This window comes from Numida meleagris, chromosome 4 (genome assembly GCF_002078875.1).
Source record: "Numida meleagris isolate 19003 breed g44 Domestic line chromosome 4, NumMel1.0, whole genome shotgun sequence".
In the NCBI taxonomy this organism is placed as follows: Eukaryota; Metazoa; Chordata; class Aves; order Galliformes; family Numididae; genus Numida; species Numida meleagris.
Window position 1 is genome coordinate 10,147,921 of NC_034412.1, and position 22,911 is coordinate 10,170,831.

Sequence of the window (22,911 nt, forward strand, 5' to 3'; positions counted from 1 at the left end):
CATATCTCTGTGTAGTTCATCTGGGTGTTGCTTCACCCACAACCACCTCCAGCCACCTGTGGGACAGAAGATAGCAGATACCCAGCACAACAGTGCTGCATTAATGACTTGGAACAGGAGGAAAAGGAGGATCTTCTGAGTTTCATAGCACAGCTAGCAAGCAGGATTTTTGTAGTGGCTTGCTGAGGTCGGGAGGTGCGTGTGTGTCTTGCCTTTTTCTGTCCTTCCCCTTCGTAGCTTTTGAACTTGCACATCAGCATCAAAAGCAAACCCTGACGATACTTAGGAGTCAGAATAGCCTGTCATCCAAGGCAGTCCACTTCCCCACTGTTAGACAGCCGTGGCTCCACAGGTGACTTGCAGCTTGATGTCCAGCTCTGCAAACTTTGCAGGGGTGTTGCAGAGTGACCTGTCTGGTTAACGGTGCTGAGGCTGCTCCCTGCAAGCCTCGCTTATATCTTCAGATTAGCACATGTGTGGTTTTCTGGCTTGTACCCATCTCAGGTGAGATCGCGTAAATGCACCGAGCACAGCCTCTGGTGCTGGGAGAAGTGGATAAAAGTGGAGGGGCTGTGGCAGTCTCTTGAGGAGAGGAAACCCGCTCTGTGCTCAGCAGGCTCTTGCTGGTGGTTCAGGAGCAGTGAGGATGTGTGGGACTCCAGGTGTGCAGGGTTTCTGAAGCTGGGGAGGGTTCCATGCTAATCCCTGTTCTTGGGAGCACCTCCTCGTGCTGTGCTCCCCAAGGAGGAATGGGTAACAGGTATGGTAAATGTTTGCAGTCTGTTGCTCAGGTGGCCAGCAGCCCTTTGCTGAGCCATACTAGCAGGGTTAGAGCTAAATGAGACAGCTGCATAACTTTGCACACCGAGGAGCTGCTGCAAGGTAGAGAGGGCACTGTGATCCTCTGTTTGCTATGGTGCTGGTTCCTTTCTGGCTATGGTTTTGTTCCATTTTTATCAGTGCTGGGAAGAAGCTGGTGGAGCTCTCAGTGTCCTCTAATTCAGGGTGGCAGGAAGCCAGGGATGGCTTCTCCTACTGCCATGTGCTGGCGGAGGCACCTGGGGCTCACAGCAGCACAGCCTGCTTATGCTCATGCCCCTCCTCGTGTGCCTGGAGACACTGGGGTTAAAGGGTACCTAAAGGCAAGGGAGATGTGACAGAGAGCAGAAGCAGCTCCCTGGCAGGAGGTATTGGTTGGGCTTGGGTTGCAGCTCTGCTGGGGACGTCTCTTTCCTTCCCGCTACGGAGGCCCCGTGGGTCACTTGCTCACTGAGGCTCAGTTTTCGTTGTGAACGGCTGCAGCAGTGCGGGTACTTAGCAATTAGCCGCTGGTCGGCTTCACAGCAGGTCCTCAAAGTCTGGAGCACCGTCATTAGGCTCGGAAGGCAGGCGGCCGCTCTCTGATCTGGATGTTCGGTTTCCTCTCTCCCCCCTCCCCGCCCCTTTCCAAAGGTGTTTTGTTTCCCCTCCTCGGATGGAGCGCTCCCCGCTCTTCCCGAAGCGGAGAGGAGCTGCTGCCTTTTGTTCTCTCCGTGCACCCCACGCGGGGCGAGACGGCGCTGGTGGATCCCACGAGCGGCTCGGGGTGGTCCTGCAGCTCTGCTGCAGCGCTGCCTGCGTGGGATCCTGGGGCGGGCTGGGGGTTATCTGCTGCCGCAGAGTAAAGTCACGGTGGGGCCGTTTGCAGCAAGCAGACGGGCAGATGGCTTTTCCCACTCTGAGGTGTCTTTCTGAAATCTCTAGTTGCTGTGGGTGCAGCTTTCGGGTGGGTTTTCACTGAAGATTATCCAGCAGTTTCTCTCATACGTTAACTAAAATCATGAGTAAAATCATGAGTCCCTTTGGATGGGTTGCTTTTCTAATTTTAACTGTTTTGTCTATAAGTGATGTTACACGAAAGCTTATTGCAGAATCAGAAGCAGTTGCAGAGGAGGGGGGAAATGTAGCTGGAGAGCAGCGATGTCCCATGAGTGTAGATGAAAGCACATGGATGACAGAGGTGGGTTATGGTGCATGGAGCGAGGATTGCTTCTCAGAAAGCCCCTTGTGTGTTTTGTCCAGAAGCAGTGTGCTGCAGCAGCCGGAGGTTTGTCTGTGCTGCTGCCCCGCTGGTCTCAATCCCTTCCCGAGCAGTTTGGGCTTTGGTAACAGCCAAGGCTGTGCCTGGAGAAAACATCGGAGTCTTCTAAGAAAATAAATAAATAGAGGCTCTTCAGAGCAGCTGCTTGGGAGCAGCTTTGCCTTTTGAGTTTCTGAACTTGTAGAAAAGTGACAGGGGAAAGTTGTAGTTTCCTTTCTCTTCTGTTCTTTTCTTTTTTTTTTTTCCCCTCTGTGTCATTCCCCCTCCTTCCCTTTGCTTTTTAGAGATTGGTGATAAGGAATTCTAACTACTTAATGAGCTGGGAGAGGCCTCTCTCCATTGGAGTGGAGGACTCCAGGTGGCACTTTGACAGATTGGACAGGTAAGGCAGGAGAGCCCCACCTCCTCCTCCTTGCCTATAGTTAGGTATATAAGGGAAACTTAAATTATGCAGAGAGGCACACTCCGAGTCCTGTTATCTTCCAAGTAGCATCACATATTTTTCAGGGTCTTCTAGGGGGTGGGAGGTGTTTGTCAAAATCCTGGAGCCAGAAGAAAGAACAGCAGCATTGATCAATTTGACTGCTAACATGTTGTACCTGGAAAACAATGCCCAGTCCCAGTATAGCGAGGTAAGGATCCTAGGTTTGAGCTGTGATATCTTTAATATATTTTATTTCTAGTGAAATCGTGCAATGTCTTCACCTCCTGTAGTCCCGATGTTAGACATGCAGCATACTTCTATTTTTCTGAAACTTTGCGCCTTCCAAGTGGCAAATAGGGTTTGCTGAGCTAGATATTGAAATGAGAATGAACTTTGAGCCTTTACATTTGGGACAGCAAATTGCTTTTGGGAGCCTTGATCAACCAAATATATATATATTAAAAAAATATATGTAGTTTTTTGCATTGGTAAAGCAAGGCAAAGTAGTCGCTTACTGTGTGCAGTGCATAGAGTTTGCATTCCCGTAGCAGTATGAGCAGTATCTGTGTTGAGTGCGTTTTACCTCATTAACTAGTCTTTTTATTGCCAAAATTGCTGCTCATTGTTAACAGTGGATCATGATTAGGAAGCAAACCAAAAATTCACTAATTCCCTTCTTTGGTTGTGTGTTTAAGTAATATGCGGAGAGGTTCTCTGCCGCAGAAGTTGCGTTAGCGTCCACCCCAATAGCTCTTTTACACGGTGCTCTTAATACTTTGCGTCTTGAAGCAGCAGCAAGATACTTTATACAGGCTATCCGTAAACACTCTGTGTGAGGATAAATTCTCACACAATGGATGCGACTTTTTGCGCTGTATGGGTGCGAGTGGAACGCAAACTTCAGGTACAGGCTTTTTTGTTTGTTTTCTACCCAACTAGGTCGATGTTTTTGTAAGGTGGAAGCTGAGTGAATTGCCACATACTGTGCAAATCTTTGAGGAAGTTACCTGGGGTTGAGGCAGATCTAACAACAATATTGGTTTACATTCCAGTGGAGACAGCAGCTGTGTTGACACTCGCCAGAATGGCGATGCAGCGAAATCTTCTCCGTGTCTGCGCGCGTGTGTGTGTTCCTGGTGAAAATGCTTCAAGCGCAGGGCATGGGGTGTGGGACCTGCAGCAGACAGAAGCTCAGCCACTTGGAAAAGAAAACAAAATAGGAATTGCACGGTGGAGAGCGCAGATAGGGGATGTGATAGCTGGCGAGGAAAAGCCTGTTAAATGTTCGCTTGGGGCTTGTACACCTGGGATGGCGGTTTGCAACTCAAACTGAAACCTGTGTGTTTTCGAGGTCCCCTGTATTTCAGGGTGTGCAAACACACGGCATGCTCTCGTGCCCAGAAGACACTAATGTGGTGACTATTTTCTTTTCTTCCAGGTTAATTATAAACTCTTAAATGGGGAGAGAGCACTTCTTGGCGTGTTTGCTTGGCATTATTTGTCTCCTGCTATCTGATCAACTTTCGCTGAATAGCAGCGGTGGGGCTATGGAGTCCCCATGGTTGACTTGCTGGGCTCATCTGTCAGAAGCGATGCGCTCGGGAGCGTTTGTGCTCCGCTTAAATGCCACTCGCCGTAGTGGTAGGGGAGGCTTGTAAAAGGCTTTAGCTCTCGTATTTTTTTTTCTCCTTCTTACATTTGAACTTGATGTGCTGGCTTTGTTCACTCAGTGAAGCATTGAACGCTGTGGAAAGAAAATGCAATTAGAGCTGACTTGGCTTTATTACTGATATAACAGCCTTTTTAGCAACCCTTTGTGAGTGAGATGGAGACGTGTGAACTCTCAGTGAGAATGCGTTGGTCCTGATGAACCTTGCTCATCCTAGGCTTGAAAAAAAGTTGTCTGCTTTAGCAAAAATTAAATAAAAAGAAAAACTTTAAATAAAAGTACCTTTAGCTAGCAGTCTGGTTGTAGAATGGGTTCAATGGGTTGAAATCAGACTTTAAAATGGAGAACAGTTGGCTTCCCTCCCACTGAAGCGTATTTCCTTTCCCCTCTTCTACAATGCTGTGCCAGGGAAGCTCGCTGCCTTCCAGCACTGTCTCCTTACAGGTGCCATCTTCTGCCCGCTCTGCCCTGCAGCCTGAGCCTTGCGCAAGGCCCAGCCAGGCCTGTGTGGCCAGGGTGGCAAGCTCGCACCATGGCCCACGGCCCTGTGAGGTCTGTGCCCACGAGCATGGTGTCAAATGCCGCAGTGAGATGAGGAGTTGCATCTAAGCAGGCAAAATTTGGTTAAGGGAAGTTGAGAGCAAGGTTCGAGGAGTCACTTGCAGGCTAAAAGGCTGGAGGTGGAACCTGCCCCAAGCTTTTTTGCAGTTTAATGCAATCCAGCATTTGATCTGGGTTGATTGTAAGAGCGATTGAGCTCTTTGTTGGCAGAGTGCCGGACTTGGTGGCTCTGGAGATCCTTATATTGGAGTAGATGATGTGAAAAACGGGGATTTGTAGCATTGTCGGAATGTAGCAGGAATCTTTAGGTCTTGGATGACTCTCCTTCCTTCTTTCTCCATTTGGCAGTTCTAGGTATTGTGCAGAAACATCTGCAAAGGAACATGCCCAGAATGGGATGCACTTTGTAAACTGGCTGTGCTCCATGAAGAGGGTCCTTGGAGGTGTTCAGGAAATGTTTAGATGTGGTACTAGAGGACATGGCTTAGTGGGCAATGTTGGTGGTAGGCGGACAGTTTGACTGGGTAATCCTAGAGGTCTTTTCCAACCTTAATGATTCTGTGTGTAAATCCGTCTGATTTTGTCTGTGTATCCTGGGTGTTGAAGGGGGAGAATGAGAGCAGTAGAGGGATTCCCATTGGGGACTGATTCTTTTGGAGTTTGACTGAGATGATGTAGAGAGCTTAATGTGTTTGCTGAAATCAAATTAAAGCATTGCCAAAAGAATAAACATAACTTCTTCAAACACTGATAAGAAGTGTGCTGTGAATTTTGATCATCTCCTTCTTCCCCAAGATCTTCCTGCTCTTTGTGAGAGAGAGGCAAATTCAACAATCTCTTTCCATTAAGATTTTTATCGTAGCTTTGGGAGGGGAATGGGGAAATGAGTTTTATACAAAACCTTTAAAACCTCTCGTGCTCTCCTATTACAGCTTTTTGGCAACATTCCTTCATACTGGAAGTCTAAAAGGCTGTAGTTGAATTGCTGCAAATATCTTTGATTTAGGGTGAGGATAGCTTGTTCAGAAGGATGGATCTCATGCAGTGTGTATATATAAATAAAAATTTGAACTAATAGTTAAAATGAGTGTGTTTGACCTGTAGTGCCCTGGGTGTGAGTACTCCTTCTGCGGAAGCAGCCAGGTGGGTCTGTGGGATGGCCTGGAAGGATGTCCTAAAGGAGCTGGGCCATCTCTGTGAGGCATGAGAAGTGTTCACTGGTGTGGGATGTTGGCATACCAAACATTAGTTTCAGGTTAAGGAATTTAGGAATTGAGATGTTGCTGGCTTTTGAGTATTAGCTTCTTCAACATGGGATAAAAGTGTGGTTGTAGTTTCATCACCCTTGCTGTCTGAACTTGGCTGTAAACCACCTGAGAGGACAAAGCTGTGGCCCCTCTGGTGTTGCTTTCTTTGTCTGGTAGTCAGATATGGCATTGGTCACCTCTGCTCTGCCTCACCCTGCTCCGTGGCCATCAGCCAAAGCTAGACTAAAGGAAGGAATTCTGGGGGGAAGGCCACCTGGTCACTCCCTGGGGAAGCATTGTCCTCCCTTCTCCCTGCGGTCTGGGGGTATCAGGGAGAAATGCTCACCTGTCTTTTGTGCCCTGCGTCTCATCCTATTCTGCAGATGAATGTGCTTGGAAGATACTGTATGAAGCCTAATTCTCATGGGACATGTGGGCTAAGCCTGTCTCTTTCCTGCTCCTATTTGTGAAGATGTCTTGGAGTTCTGCTGCTTCTGATGAGGGAGATGTTAACTCCCAGTGCTTGGGAGGGAACTTCTTTCAGAGCAGTGGAGGGTTCAGCTAGGAGCACCATGCCTTTTAGTGGCTTCTGAATATTGAAATGATATTAACAACCTGCGTGTTTGGGTGCAGGTCCTCATTATGAGCAAGAAATAAGGAGGTGCACCAGGGGTTACATTCTTTAGAGCTGGACACTGACAGAGATGCTTCTTGTCTATTCACCCCTCATTTTTTTTGCTGTAATTGCACTTAAAGAACTAAGTTTTTTGTCACATGATGTCTTCAGTGCGAGTTTGTGAGATGTGTAGCTTATCCTCAGGCTGCTGAGATCTTCTGTGGGGATGTAGAGGCCCTGTATAGCCAACCTTTTCCTCTGAGAGGTTCTAAAACCTCAAAGCTTTACATCACAGTAGAAAAGCTAAAGTAGACTTGTATGTGCCTTATCTTTTTGGAGAGCTGAAGTGGTTGGTCTTCCAGTGAAGAAACTGAAGTAGACTGGAGGTCCAAGGAAGCTGAGACGCCCTTCTTGCCACATGCTCCCATCTCCCTGCCGGCTGAAACAGGACCACTTGACAGAGGAAACATGGGGAAGGGCAAGAGCTGAATCTGTCTCACACAAGGGTATAATCACTTGCTATCAGAGGAGGTTTGTCATGTCACGGGTGGTCTTCTGTTTTGTAATGTGATACATAAAGGTTGGGTGATAGCAGCGCTGATAGTGGAACTAACATGATCCTGTGTAGGGCAGTGAATTGGGACTGTTACTTGAAAAAATTCTCCTATCTTTAGGCAGAGGGTCCAGGCTGGCCCTCCACAGTCACGGACTGTGGGTATAGCTCAGAGATAAATGATTGTAAACTGCATGTGGGTGGAATAATTGAATGAGATTGTTCTTTAGAAGACAGAAATGAAACCTGATGGTGTTCTGTCTGCACAGCTTCAACTCCTGAGTGTGCAGACTCATACATCTGCAGAAACTAGGGTAGTCCGTGTGCAAACAGTTATTGCTCAGTAACACATACTGTGGTTTGCACAGTAATGCAGTCGTACTGGATATCAGATTGTAAAATGGAGATGCAGTTTCTATTACTCTGTGCTTAAAATGAGGACGAGCGTTGGGGAAGATATTTTTGCAGTTGGCAAATTATTGGTTTGCTTCACTTGGTAAGAACCTAATGCTAAATACTTTCTGTAGTAAAAAATACATATATATACAATGTAAACTGGTGTTCCACATGAAAAAAATGAAGAGGAGCGGCCACTGAAGTGTGAGGGTGGTTTATTTTTTTGAATTGGTGGTTGTAACTGGTGGTCCATTTTTTTAACTTGTGGGGTGTTCTGTTGTTGGTTTTGTTTGGTTTGTCACCAACAACTGAATTCTCTGAATTTCTTCTAGTACAAGCCCAGCTATTTTACTGTCCTGTTCCATGGCTTCCTTAGGAGTGTTTTTCTCCTTTCTTTTTGCTTTGTCTTTTTAAAATTTTAAAGTAATGGTTTTACGTGAAATTGCTCAGGGACAGGAGAAAAAAGAAAAGCACAGCAAAACAGCAGAAGGTAGCTTTGTCTGCCTCTCAACTATGTTCCTACCCATCTGGTGGCAGCCTTTTGGGTTACATCTGCCAAGCTATGCCTAGCAGAAGAGTTTTTCCAGTCATGGCCATGTTTTACATGTTACAGAAGCACAAGTTTCCATTAGGAAGACATGGCATCCACAACAGGAAAGCCATGGATGTGGGATGTGAGAGGGTGACTCCTGTAAACGGTGTGCTTTGTGCTTTCCTTCCTTGGGAAGATGCTGGCTATAGCTAGTGGAGAAACTGCTTATTTCATTATCGTGAAGGGCTGAATAAAAGCGGGTGTTGCCTGGCTCAAGGCAAATTTTAAGTTCTATTTACAAAATGTTCCCACTGAAAAATCTGGAAACGCTTCAGAAAGGAACTCTTGCACCGATGGATTTGTGCTAGACACTATTAAGCCCTGTTATTTTTCTGGCACTGCCTCCAACGCTTCTTGAGAATGTGCAGAGTAGGCAATAAAATGAGTGCAACTCTTTTAAAGCAAGGTTGCATAAATCATCTGAAAGGAGAGTAGCTTCTCATCTACCAGCAGTAACGCTCCACTTCAGCCTCTCCAGTGGAGAAGTGAGCTCAAACTTTGTTTGTGTGGCTTGGCCTGGATTAGTGTCAAGTCACTTTTGGTATCAAATGGAATTAAGAGGAAAAACATTATTTTTTCAAGAGTGTTGAAGTTCAACTTTTTTTTTTCAGTTGCACACACTTTCTAGATTCTCCGCAATCAGCTTGCAGTGCCTTGACAACTAAGTGAGGCTGTGATCTGTAGTGATACTTGAATCCATCCATAGTTAGGGAGATTTGAGTGGATCTCTCCAAGTGAGTCAACTTGCCATTCTTCAAAAATGTCCTAATCTGTATTGTTTTCTTGTATTATTTAATAACTTGTAAGAAATATTCCAGTCCTTACTCTTCCACTTGGAGCTTCCCATTAGAGCTTTGTACATCTTCTCAGAGCAAAGCCTGTCAGAGGGAAGAGAGCAGCTTTTTGATAGGGGTATACCATAGGATGAAGCTTTAGTTGAGTAGGACAAGCCAAAATATGCATGCTGTTACTTGGCAGAAAGCTACTGAGAAGAAAGTGCAGTGAAATGTAGGGTTGAACTTGTTTCTTTTAACTAGGCTGGCTCCTGCAGAAGTCCTGATTTTCTTCTCAAGAAAAGCTGATGAGAGACTTTCTTTTCCAAGTTTAGCTTTGCTGCTTGCAGTCTCTTTGTGCAAAGAGAAAATAGAGCAGTGTGGGATTAAAATGACTGCAGTCTTACTTAAAACTTAGAACACAAAGAGGAAAAATCCTAAGAAGTATTGTTCAGGAAGGCTCCGATGAGTACATGGAAAGCTTTAGTTCTTCAGTGTTGGCAAAGTGATGTTGAATCGTCTTTGGGAGTTTGCGTCTAAACTTCACTGTTGAAATTACTGACCAGTGTTATGAGCTCTCTTTTTCATAGGGCACGAGCAGTAACAAAAGCGTAGGATGTTTTTTGTTGTTTTTTAATTGTACCGGGTTTGAGTGATTTGGGAGTTGATCCAAGAGTACTCGGTGATATCTTGTATTTTTTTTGCAAATCCCCTGCTGCTGTTGTTTCACCTGGAGCCTTAATGGTACAACTAAAGGAGCAGTGTTTTAACCAGGATGTGCATGTTAATATCTAGAATAGATGGCTTGAGGTGCGATGTATTTCTGAGGTTGTGCCCGGTCGTCCTCTCTGTTTGGAAGTGGACCCAAGCAGCAAGGCTGAGCATGCTTGAAAATTAATGCAGTGATTGGAGCCCAGCAGTCTCCTGGGATTGATTCCAGAGTTTGGATCCGGATTAAACTGCCCCCCAAGGACTTTGGGAAGTGGTATACAAGGGGGCCTGGTGAAATTTGAGATGAGTCCAACTTCCTCAAGATGGCAAGAAGATGAATGTTTTTTACCAAGGGCAAGAGAGTGGGAGGAAACGCCCAGTTTAGGGAGAAATATTTTATGGTGGGGTAGTGTCTGGGAATGAAAGGGATGGATTGTGTCTCGGCAGATATGAATCTTTCGGTTTTAATCCACATCTAGGAAGTATACACAAAGACTCTTGCCGACTTCTGGGAACAAGGAGTGGGGAGGAGGTGCAGTGCTAGGCTTCTTGGTCATGCTGCTTGGGGGAAATCCATGTTGTGCGGAGCTTAAGTCAAGCTACATAAGGGATCTGATGTGTAGGACTGATGTGCCTCAGGAGCTGGCGTGAACAGATCTATAGGAACTGTCTCAACCTGTGTATAAGTGTGCTGCTATTAAGTGTCACGTCAGCCAGTGAATCTCTCTGCTATAAGGAGAGAGTTAGTTAAACTTGCTTGGTTTTTATTTTTAGGTAACCTTGTGTCTTGGTTGTACATCAGAAAATCCCTTTTGGGAGTGCAGTTGCTTAAAGTAAAATAATAAAGTTCTGAGAGGGTACTCTGCAGAGTTCAGATTTTTCAGAAACAACTTAAATTTGTAATCATTAGTAACCTCTACAAGCCTTTACTGTGATTTCTTGCACCACAGTTTTGCTCTGCATGTTATCCTTGCTCCTTAGGGAGCACTGACAATAACTGAGTAGATTAAGTCAATGGGTGAATTTCCTTTAACCCTGTTTCAGCAGTAGATAAGCATGCAAGAAATTCTTGAAGAGGAAACTAGAAAATACACTGGCTATGCTCGATCTAAAAATATTAGTCATTTTGCAAGCAGGAAACTACTAGTTGAATATTAAAGTGATATAGCTGCCTTTGTTGGGTCAGGGTGCTCTGTGTCTGAAAGTAACCGAATATTCAGTTGGGAGGGGTAAGGAGTTAAATATGAATGGAAACTGATGGCTATGCTGTCACTCAGAAATCTGGAACCCCTTTCTGTATTTTGCTACTGAAACTGCACACAGCCAGGGTAACCACAAAAAACTAGAAATATCTTGCAGTTAGCAACTTGCTTGTTGCAGAAGCATTCACTAAAATAATGGAAACTCGTCCGAAAAAGCTCTCGTCATCTTGCTGACATGAGTGATTCTGCAATGAACAACAGATCTACCAGCTTCTCAGTTCAATGTTTCCAAGGTAGATCTCCAAACCTGTGCCTTGCTCTAAGTGCTCGTGGCACCATTTGTTTTAGTGTGTGCTGAAGTCAGCAGTACTGTACAGCGAGGGAAATACTGGAAAGTGATTTTGACTGTGTTATTAGACAGTGGGGGGTCCATAACAGAGAGCTTCATGGAAATTCTATGTGTGCATCCTGGTAATGTCATCTAAATGGTTGGGAAAATATTCTTGAGGGTTGCAAGGCTGATGGAGTGAAGGCGCTGTGGAGGAAGCCCAGCCTTTGCATGCACTTTGTATGTACATGCATGCACGCTCACCTCATTCTCAAAGGCTGGCTTCTGGGGTGTTCTGATTTTGTGTACCACTGTACTGAACTCGACAGATCCTTAGGTGCAGGCAGTGCCAGCCTGGTGCAGGACAAGAACAGCTTTAACGTACAAGATAAAGCCACGTGTTGGAAGGCAAAGCCCTGCCTCCTTTTGTTCTCTGCATTTGGGACACAATCAAGATTTGGTAGCCAGTCCTCTTGACCCCACTCAATCTTGAAAGCTTCTCTCAGTGATGCTGCTTGTGTAATTCGGTGTCTCAGACTTTTTGAGAATGCCGTCCATGTGTTTTGTCCTGTTCTGGACAGATGAAATGGCCAAATAACATTAAAAATCCGGTAGATCTTCCTTTTAATCTATGGGGACTCTTGTGCCACAGTAAAACCCTTTTTCTTTGCTTGCTCTAACTTGTTTTTATTTGCCCTTTGCCCTCCTATAACTCTTACTGAATTCTTATATTCTGTAGCTGCATCACGCTTCAAAGAGTGGGTGTGGGGGTTTGTGTGGTTTCCTTAGCTTTTTTTTTTTCTTTCACTGTTTGACTTATTTAACTTGCAGATGATCTGAATTTCTCATTCTAGCTAAAATGCTACCTAGCTGAAGTATTCTGCCTTGCTGGCTGAACGCTGATGCGTTCTGGTTTTATTTAGCAAAACAATAAATTGGGGAGCTATCTTCAATCCCTGGTGCTATTCTGACCCCAGTTACTCATTGTCCTTGTGCCCTATGGCCATGCTTTGCTTAGTGTCCGCTGCCTTTCAGCGCGGATGACACACAGATATCCTGTCCAGCCTAACGCTGCCCTCTCAGCGCAATAAAATGCTGCATGTCTGAAATGACTGATAACCATCGATGATTACCACCCAGTTAAGAGTTCTTGAAACAGGTCGGCTTTCATCAGCTACTGAAGTCTTCCTCTCCAGCTCACCCACCCCCGATTTAGATTTTTAATCTGTTTGCCTGATATTTAAAGCTCACCTTTGTTCTTTGATCCGACTTTCAACCTTACTTACAAACCTGATGCATGGCATTTGTGCTGAGTTGTGGTCACTCAGCCACTGAAATTAAGCAAAAAAAAAAAAAAAACACCCTTGCTTTTTCTGTTTTTCCTGTTGTAGGTCTTTTGTCTTCAGTTATGTTTACATCTCTTGGGAGCATGAGGGGTGCCTTTCCAAATAGTCTGTACTTTCTGGCTCTTCAGATCTTTGTTGACATTATGTTGTCCAGCTGGTAACAGGAGAACATGGGGAAGCTCTTGGCCTCTGTTTTAGCCTTAGGAAGCTAAGTGTTTGGGGTTATAAATCAGTTCGCTTTAAAATCATGGAGTTCTCTTGTCCCATTATGTCTGGCATCTCACGGAGATAATATGATATTTCTTCCTCCTCTGCTTATATATTTTCTATTATATGCCAAGTAGATTGTTGAGCACAAACTGAGTAAAGAAATGACTGTGTATGTGTGCAAGGGAATGGATTTGGGGCTTTTTTCTGTTTTAGTGTAGCTACATTTTCAAAATAAGTAAGCATTGCCTAGATGTTCTAATGCAAGTCTGCGTGAAATGGTTTGATGTTCAATGATGAAGCTAGTTTCAGTGCAAGGAGGATCTTTTCAAGACCTCAATTCAGAACCTTTTTTGCTCCATTAAAAGCCTAAAATGCAGCTTTTAGGAATTCAGTAGTAGTATTTTTATGTGCATTGGAAGATAGTTAAAATACTTAGACAGTACAGGACATCCAGACTTAATGTTTGTGTGAAGTGTGATGCACTGTCAGTCTGATAATCCTTGAGTTAGACGAGCTCTCCTACCTGAACCTGTGGCAGGTGGTAGGAGCCAGGAATTACAGGCATTCCTGCTTTGGGCTGTGCTTGTTTTAAAAGGCACCCTGCTTCTGGCTGAAAAATATTTCTTGCTGAGCTAAAGTAAATGAATTAACCAAGGGGCAAAACTCAAAGTTTAGTTAAAAAGGAAAACAATTACAGCTGGGGGGGAACAAGAGGATTCAAAAGCTTGCAGCCCGCTGGGCAGTCAGAAACTTGCCCTAATGTTGCATTTCATGGACCTGAGTTATTTTCTAAGCTTACAAATACCTGCTTTTTTTGGACTTCAACTCATATGAGAATTTCTGCTGCTATTAACAGAGCAGTCTGAATAGAAACACATGCTGGTTGCGGTTTGCTGGGTATGGCCCTTAAAGTTGCGCCATGTGTGTTAACCTAGTGACATGCACAATGGAACAGCCAATTTCAGTGAAAATCAACCAGCCTTTTCCTCTGCAAAGAGCCCAGTAAATCCGAAATAAATCCCTTTCTAAGTAAAACAGGAATCAGGGTGCAGAAATTCTTGCGCTCCCTGCTTTACAGGTGGGATTGAGCTGAGGAGGTGTTAAACCTTTGATTATGCTGCGGCTGGTCGAAGAACCAAGATGGGACTTGTTGACTGCAGGGACTCTTCTAGTCCACTGAATCCCATCGTGCTGGGCGCCTGTACTGCTGCTGGGATGTAAAGTAGTCTTTTCATTTACTGGAATAAGCAGTCTTTGAACAGTAAAATTAAACTCGATTTGATGTAGTGCTAAAGGCCATGACCTATGGTAATTAGAACATACGTTCCCAGGCATTAAAGCTCGTATCTTGGTTAAGTGTTGATACCTTTTGGTTTAACCAAAGCTATTTGCTTGCTCGCTCTTGACATTGAGTACAAGATGCACATTTTGTCATTTTATCTGAGGGCTTCCAAACATGTGATGTATTTAGCTGTACTGTTAGTCTGGAAGGAAACCTCTTCAAAATAGACACACTGGATTTGTTTCCACTTCAGAAGTAGAGCTGGAGGGAGCACTGAGGCAGTGTGACCTGCTGCTGGCACCATGGCTCTCAGCAGGCATCTGGGCCTGAGCTGCTGTTGTAGTGACTTAATGCTCCTTCTTCACGATCAGGAGGGGACCAGAATGATTTCCAAACTGAGTATGTTTCTCCTGAAAGGCGTGCAGTCCTGAGCTCTTTCTCACAGATCTTTGTGTCAGGCCTTCCACTGGTCCAGAAAGTTTCTTAGTCTTTTTTTCTTGATGAGAAAAGAGACTAGAGATTCAAAACCAAATCATACCTCTCACTGTGATGAGTTAGATATATCTTTCAGCTCCAGCCCTGATCTTAGCTGAGGGGCATGGGTGGAACCCTTAATTTCTTGGCACTTCTTTGTAATGGCACAAGCACTTTGCCTGCATCGGGTGTAGTATCAGCTGCTTTCTGAGCAACTGACAAAGCTGCGCAGTTCTGCAGTCAACAATATCTTGATTAAGAATTATGATAGAAGCACTTCTGTTGAGCTTAAGTGCTTTATTTCCACCTACTAAGCCTTTCTTTGGGAAAGGCTGAAAAACTAAGTTGATGTAAATTTATCTTGATAAGCTTAAGATGTCTGTCTTCTGTTTTGGGTAGGCATCAAGCACTCTGGAAAACATTTATCCTGCTGCTCCTAGAAGATCTGTTCTCCATCAGGAGTCTGAATCTGAAATATCACTGTAAGCTGCAGCTGGAAGCCTTGGTGCATCAGTTGTGGTGCAGTTAAGGACAAAGCACCTCATACTTTTTGCATAGCAGAAAGCCTTGCAAAATCTTGTTGCTAACATCTGTGGAAGTTTGCTATATTGATTTCGTAATCTTGTATCTCTGGAGAATAAGCACCAGTGGTGGTGTTTTGCAAAACTTTCTCAGTAGCTGGACAGTGCTAAACTAAGACTGTCAGCGTGTGCATACTCTGTAGCTGCATGTTCCTGTGGAGATATGGAGAAGGGTTTTGATGGGTAGGGACGCAGGCATCAAGATTTTCTACATGCGAAGCTGGTGGTTTTTCTTTTGTTTCAAGTGGAAAAATATCAAAACTCTGAGATATTGATAACTGGGTAGACATTAGCTGGAAATGTGTTTTTGGTTGTGCCTTTCTTTTGGTGTGAAGGCTCCTTGTATGGTCTCCACTTGTGTGACTTCCCTCATGCCTTAGTAGTGGGAGGATCTCTCTCCAGATGCATCTCGTAGCTTTATCTTTTAACATTTTGGATTTTAAAGTGAGCTACAACCAATAAAATGGGGGTCACTCATCCTGCAGAGAAGGTTCTCAGTTCGAGTGAGCCGGGGAACCTTTCTGGGCACGCCAGCTCTGCCTTATGCAGTGCAGCATTTGCATTGCCCTCTTGTGGCAGGTGCCCCAGTGCAGCTTAGTTTGGGATTATAGAATTTTGCAGTTTTCAGCCTGTTTTTTTTGATTCAACAGCATCTTCAATGAAACTGGCTTTACTAATCCAGAAGCGTGAGTTAGCATGAAAACCTGAAAGCAGAGCGGGCGGGATGTAGGAAATGAAAGTGATAGCTCAAGATGTGTTATTGAAATGATGTTCCAAAAGACATAATCTAGGATATAATTGCATCTCTCTAATTATTTGCAGTTAAACTTGCCTGAAGGTTTTGCAGTGCCTCACTGATTATTAATAATTTCAGAAACTTGTTGGGGGGGAACAAAATAGAGAACAAAGGCTCAAGAACTTGATAATCTGTGCTTTCAGCTCTGCATGCTCACCTTTTCCAACCAGCTAGCACTCTCGGTTTGCCAGGCATCTTTGTTGGGACTAGATCCTGCAGTCATTTCAAACAACTCTACACCAAAACCGGAATATGGTCTAAGTTCTGGGCCACCGATGTAGGCAAGAATCTATTTTTGAATTAAGCGCTGTTGTCCTTCTTTCGGTAAATGGTGAGGGGAGGCTGTGTGTGTGTGTGTGTGTGTGCAGATGCATGCCCAGCAGACTCCCCTGGAGGGTGATGCCTTGCAGCCGTGCCCACCGCCCTTGATGTCTTTGTTCTCACCGGTGCTCGCTGGCCTCAGCCTTGCTGGGCCCAAGCAGTTTTATTGCGGCGGGAGCTGCTGCACGGGTGGATTCCAGCGTGCGCCTTCCCGGGCCTGCTGCCCCTCTAATTGTTGTGTTGTCAGAAGGCGTGTGCCTCCGAAAGCCTTATCTGATTCCTCCAGAGGCCTTGCAAGCAATTCACATGTTGACCCCTTGAGCGCACACAACTCACGCCGCCCACCTCGGGGCATAGCTGGGAGGGTTAGCGCAAAGCCAGCGGCTTGCTTTGTCACTGGGGCTGGAGCACCTGTCTGGGGAGGGGACAGGGGGCTGGGGAAGGTGAAAAGCTGGTGGGACTCGGAGGGGAGAAGGGAAGGCCAACAGCTGCTTGTGTCAGCGCTAGGATAAATGTGAGGAGATTAATAGTTATTTAAAGAGCAAATGGGGACATGGCATTCAGCTGTGGCATGTGAGCTTATAAATGTGGTGGAATGGCTGCTCCGCTGGTAACATTTAGACAGATGGTTCCTGGACTGAGTGGAATGAGAACGATCTTTGATTCTCATAAGGATATCTTAAATTTTAATGGGGTACTTATTTTTTTTAATTGATGTCCGGGCAGCACTCTCAGCATTTCCTGATGGTGCTGTCTTGTTAACACTGGCTGGCCTTTTGGTCGTCTTTCCCCACAATCTTGAGTAGCCTGGGATTAGAAGGAACAGTCTTTAAGTGAAAGCTAAAACACCATTGTTTTGCTGTCTGTCTGAGCTGGTGTAGGAGACTGTTTTCATCACAGATGCCTTTTCATCATTTAGCTGGTTAGGGAGTGTGTCTGATGCTAATCTCCATGAGAAATAAAACAACTGAGTAGTATTCTTGCTGCTTTTTTTTTGAGGAGTCTTTAGGTGTTGTTAGGATCAGGGGTGTGGGACTAATTTAGGTTAAATGATCCAAAAATCTGTTTTGTTGTTTGTTTGTTTTCTGGAGGTTGGTGGCCCTGCCTGTGTCAGGGAGTTGGAACTTGATGATCCTGGGGGTCCTTTCCAACCCAAGCCACTCTATGATTTGTATGATGCAGTAGAAGGATGGAGAGGTTGGGTTTTCTGTGTGGGTGTTTTTGTTGTGTTTTTTTTGCTAGTCAATATTTTTGCATTCAGCAAGAAGAATGGTCCTGGCACTGTATATCGGCATCCTGGCTCCAGCAAAAACACAAACTCCGTTAAATAGATCTTGGTTGTTGGATCGCCTGCAGGAGGTGAGATGTAACGGTCATCCGCATTGCTGAAGCTGCAATCTCTTCTTTGAGAAGAAGATCCAGTCTGGTTGTTGCTTCCTGTGACAGCTACTTAGCGTGCTTTGAGCCCAATTGTGGGCTCACCCATCTAACAGAAGTACTGGGTCAGCCAGTGTCTTCTCTACTGCTGTAGATGGGGAAACTGAGGCAGCAAGGGTAAATGACTAACCTGAGGCAACACAGTCGCTGCTTCATCCAGGATTAGGGCTCAATATGTAATTGCTTTTATTACTCTGCTGCCTGAAGGCCTTAGTCAAAGCGGAGGCCCATTAAGTGGAGTGCTTTTTACACAGTGAGGAGCAATCCTTGCCCTGCAGACCTTGCAGCCTGAAGTAGGCCATGGGTGGAGGGGAGAGGCAAAGCAGCCTGTCCAAGGTTACCCGGTGTTACTGGCAGGGCAAGGTAAAGATCCATCCATCCTTCGCCTGGTCTCTCTGCACACCATCCCATAATGAGTTCCCTACGTTATTCCCTACCAGATCTTTTCCTTCTCAGCACCGCTCGTAGTAGCAAGCTGTACCCTCTGTGGTAGTTCCCATGTGCCTCAGTGAAGACCCAAGAGCAGCAGTCTCACCTTGGGCTTTTAATTAAAGGCTATGTGATGTGGCGGCCTTTTCCCAGTGATACTGAATAAGGAAGAGTTCTGTGGTGGCTTAATTTCCTTTGCCACCTTCTTCTAGGACAGCTGAGAGCGCATGGTTCTTGGACATAGGGATGGTGCTAATCCTTGGAAGGGAACCGGTCTCTTCCTTCATGATTCCTGTGACTGGAGAAACAGGGCTTAGGAGCCTTGTCCATAGTCCATGGGGAGTTTGGTAGATAGCCTGTGTCATTCCCTTTCAGATCGTGATGAGTGGTGATGTGGTACTTAAAGCTACGTGTGTGTGAACCAAAATCCTGCTTGTGATACTTTATTGTCCTTGGGTGCAATCTTATAATTGGAGTTCAAGAAAAATTACTTCCTACTTGCTTTTTTCCTTTTCTTTCAAGGAATTTATCCGCTCTTGTCATACTTTGTTTCACCTCTCTTCTCTCTCCTTTTTCAGAAGAATCCTGGTTTACTGAGTAGTTAGGTTACAGGAGGGCATTGAATGGGTTTGCTCATTCTTGTTGCCCTTCTGAGTTTTTTTTCCCTTCTCAGCTCTTTGAGGTGGGGAACAAGGGCTGTACATCGTCTTTATGGCATTAAGTGGGTGCCTTCTCTGCTAAACTCTCTCTGATCTAACCTCTGTATTTCTGTACTTGGTCCTGTAGCCTTCTTCTGTGATGCCTTAAATTGTTTTATTTGTCACTTGTGGCTGGAGGATACTTTGGGGATACAACAGTGTCTCCTCACTTAAATGCTGCATGCTGTACAGCTGCTGAGGCTGTGGGCAGGCAGGGAAATGTTCCATGCAGTGAGCTTCTCCTGCTTTGTATGGGACCTTCAGTTCCTCTGTGCTGCTGTCTGCGACTGTTCACTGGGTACAAGCATGGTTTCAAGGTTGTGTACCTTTGCCAGTGACATAACAGCGCAGTTACCACTTGAGATGGATGTGCTAAATGTCAGCATGTGTAGTAGGATCTGATCTACAGGGAGAGGTCTTTGGGTAGAACATGAGACAATGTAGCCTTGGACATGATACAGCTGGTTTCACTGAAAGGAAAGGTGATTTGTGTGGGGTAATAGCAATCCCTCCAAAAGGTCTGGGTCTGGGTGTTGCTAGACACAGGGAGCCTGCCTCCCTGTGATGTCTTGCTGCCCTGTGAATCACCTCCTTATTGTGTGTGTGTGTGGTGTCTTTTCCCAGCTCTGTTCCACACTGTTGATCTACTGTGTGGCTGCATGAAGCTTTACCTCTTTGTTTTTCAGTCGCTGATGGAAAATGGGGTATCTTCTTTGCAAATATCCTTCCTCATTGAATGACACACACAGGGTGGTGCTGAGCTCATGCTGTACATCCTCCATCGTGATGGCCATGCTGTGTCAATCTGGTCCTTGCTAACATTGCTTCTGTAACACTTCTGTCCGTTTCTTTGCCTCCAGCCGCAGTACACGAACCTGGGGCTCCTAAACAGCATGGACCAGCAGATCCAGAATGGCTCTTCCTCCACCAGCCCCTACAACACGGAGCACGCGCAGAACAGCGTCACGGCCCCCTCGCCTTACGCCCAGCCCAGCTCCACTTTTGATGCCCTCTCGCCCTCCCCAGCCATCCCTTCCAACACAGACTACCCGGGACCTCACAGCTTCGATGTATCATTTCAACAGTCCAGCACAGCAAAGTCTGCAACGTGGACGGTAAGGATGCAGCACAGCCTTGCTCCTTCATTAGCTTCAGTCCTGCAGCCAATAGTGACACTACTGATCTGATAGATATCCACACTTGTGCAAGAACAGAGTGACCTGTGTCCTCTTAAGTGCACGACATGTCACACAGAAGGGAGAGATTTATCTTGGCTGCTCTGGGAGGGTGTGGTGGGAATCGAACCCTCAGTCATATTACTAAATCCCAGGTGAATAAAATGCCTTGCAAAAAGACAGTCACTTAAAGACTGTATGATGAAACAGTGGCTCTCTGTTTAAGTTTAACATACTGGAGTTAAAAACTGGGGTGTGCATAAGGGTGGCTTCAGTGTTTCCCTTGGCATTCTTCATCCATGGGTTTGTATTAGGTCCGATGTGCAGGGCTGTGCCAGCAGGACAGAGGTACAGGATGGATGTGTTTTGCCCTGATCTGTTGTTATTATTTTTCAAAACTTAATAGTTTCCCTCAGCTGTGCGTCCTGGTGTGGTTTAGGGCTCTAGAGTAGGGATATTTAAGACAGCAGTATTCTCTGCTGCTAAGATGTTCAATATTTTGTCTTCCTCTGCTTCAAGCACTCAAAGTCAGTGCAGTGAACAATCCCCTGTGGACATTTCCCTGTGTGGTGAGTGAAGAGAATTAGGTAAATTGAACCCTAGTCCTCTGAATAACACTGGAGTTAGATGCCTAAATCGGGAATTACCAGTAACCTCTGCTGTGCTTGGTAATTAAGTAAACCAGATTTGAATCCCCAGTGAGGGAAACTGATTTATTGTTTTCTTTTTCCTTGAAATGTATGTACTGATTCTTCTAGCATCAGGTCAAATCTCAGCTTTCAGCATGTTATGGATTGTCTTACTTTTCTTCACTCAAAGCTGTTTTGAGTACTGTCACTTTATGGTGACTTTGTTTAATGATATCAGTTTATTCAGCACCTTTTTTCCATCTTTAAAACTACATGAACAAAAGCAGTGACTTGCAGTGATTTTTTTTTTCAGTTTAAACTGTTCTTTTTGGTGGGTTTTTTTTTTTACCAAAAACTAAGAACGCTAGCTTTTCTTCTTTTCCATACTTAATCCAAGGAACTCCTTTGATCTCAAACTGAAATACAATCTAGAAATTGCAACTGGCCGCTGCTGGCAGGGAAACGGTGTAACCCATATGTTCCTTATTCAACACATGGAAAGAGATGTTGTGTAATAATAACTCGGTATAAGATTGTATCTTTCATATTTAAAAGTTCTTTTTAAGTAAGCTTTTGTCTAAAACTGGTAACAATAACTTTGTGTAAGGGAAAAGTTTTGTAGAGTTAAAATGTTTTGTCTGGTCAAGAGCAATTTATTTCTTTGTGGACGAATAGGTGGAAGTCTAAATGAGGTTGAAATTCATCTTTTCTTTATCTGCACTGGCTGTAATGTCTTGTTGTAGTTCATGCTTTTCATGTCCAGGTTTCTCCACTTACACTACACTATTTATTTTCCTTTCCTTTTTAAGTAAGGAAATTGTCAGGTCTACTTTCCATTTCTCAGGGCAAGAAAATGCTGCCCTTGGATTTTTTTGCAGGCTGCTGTGGAGAGGGTCCTTTGAGAGAGAGATATGAAAAAAGACATTCTCTTTTGATAAATATAGTACAAAGAATTATCTAATGCAGCTGCAGGGAACAGGAGTGTTTGATGCTATCCTTTCAACTATGAAAAGTGGTCTTTTGAAAAGAGTTTTGAACGTTTGTAGTAAGCTGCTCCGGCAGAGCTGAAGACAAGCGAGCTACTCGCAAGCGTGAAGTTGGGCAAGCACTCCAGGTGTTTCATTGTAGTGACAGCAGCCCTCTGTGGGTAGAAGTGAGGCTGAGATTTAACGTGGATCTGGGTGGTAGTGAGATCAGATTGCAGGGACCAGCCTGTGTGTTTTAGTCCAGGAGCAGACTCCTAAACAGTTCTGTTTGTGGAGGAGTGTCCTGGTGTCCCTGTGCTGAGCCTGGAGCTGCTTGTGCAGGAGCTGTGTGTGCGCAGTGGCTGATGACAGTCTTGTGGTGGCTGCCGGGGACCTTCAATCAATGTTTCACACTCAAGCATCTTTCCATCTTCAGAGCTCTGCCCTTCTGCTAATTAATCCACCAACTCATTTCACATGGGCTGTTGAGCAGTTGGTAATGCGTTCGACAGCTTTATCAGCGGGGTGGGTGTGGAGGGACGTGGAGGCTCTCTCCTGCTGCCGTCCTGAGAAATGTGGAAACGTGTGAAACGTTGATGAAAGAAGGATTGCCCCATCCTCACAGCAGGAGCAAGTTCTCTGAGTTGTTCACTACGCCCCCCCGCACCCCCCCCCAATGTGACTTCATGTGCTTTGATTAATGCCTGCCGTCATCTTTTTTTTTAAATGATGGATTAGGAACCTACCCAACTGGAAGAGTTTCTTCCACAGCAGTGACCTATTAAACGTTTAATTACTAGATGGCCCCACCCTTATTAAGAGTCCAAAACTTGAAGGCCTTGTTTCTTAGGGCTTTTTTCCCTCTTGTGTTCCCCAGGGTGACAGTATTAAGGAAATTTGTATCGCACTTCCCCACTTTGGGAGTAGATGAGTGAGGCTGACCCACCTTGCCCTGCTGGGAGGGCTCCATGGGGGCTGGCAGTGGTTCTCCTGTTCTGGCTGACAGCATGCTTTGCTGTAGTTTGTCTGAGTTTGTTTGGGGCTGAGTCATGTTGATTAGGTCCTGGGATAGCAAAGGCTGTGGGCCTGGGGTGAGGACTTGGTTATTTCCCCTGAAAAAGCAAAAGCTGCTTTGGGAGGGTTAGAGATATGTGGAGCTGCTTCAGGCTTCTTGGTGCTTAGCTTCTGAGGGAATAATCTGAAATTAGGTGTAGATACCTAGGGCACTTCTGAAAGTGGGAGAAGGGAAAGAAGAAGTTAGCTGAGTACCTGAAAGCTAGGTCTCTGCAAACAGCCCCAAATTCCACTCGTACTCCTCCAAACCTGTTTTGTAGTATGGTGATATTTTCTTTGGGGCAGGTTTATTTTCACGGGGCAGAGGACACCCTGTGCCGAATCAACACTGTTTGTGTAGGA

At 45.2% G+C, this 22,911-nt stretch overlaps 1 protein-coding gene across 5 annotated transcripts in view; it reads left to right on the forward strand.

The window, feature by feature from the left end:
• TP63 (tumor protein p63) overlaps positions 1–22,911 on the forward strand; it is an 84,184-nt gene that overhangs the window by 15,892 nt on the left and 45,381 nt on the right. For all 5 annotated transcript variants that reach the window (XM_021396049.1, XM_021396052.1, XM_021396048.1 and 2 more), the window contains one exon: positions 19,587–19,841. In XM_021396049.1, coding sequence (XP_021251724.1) covers positions 19,587–19,841 — 255 coding nt within the window. The remainder of the gene's footprint in view (positions 1–19,586; positions 19,842–22,911) is intronic.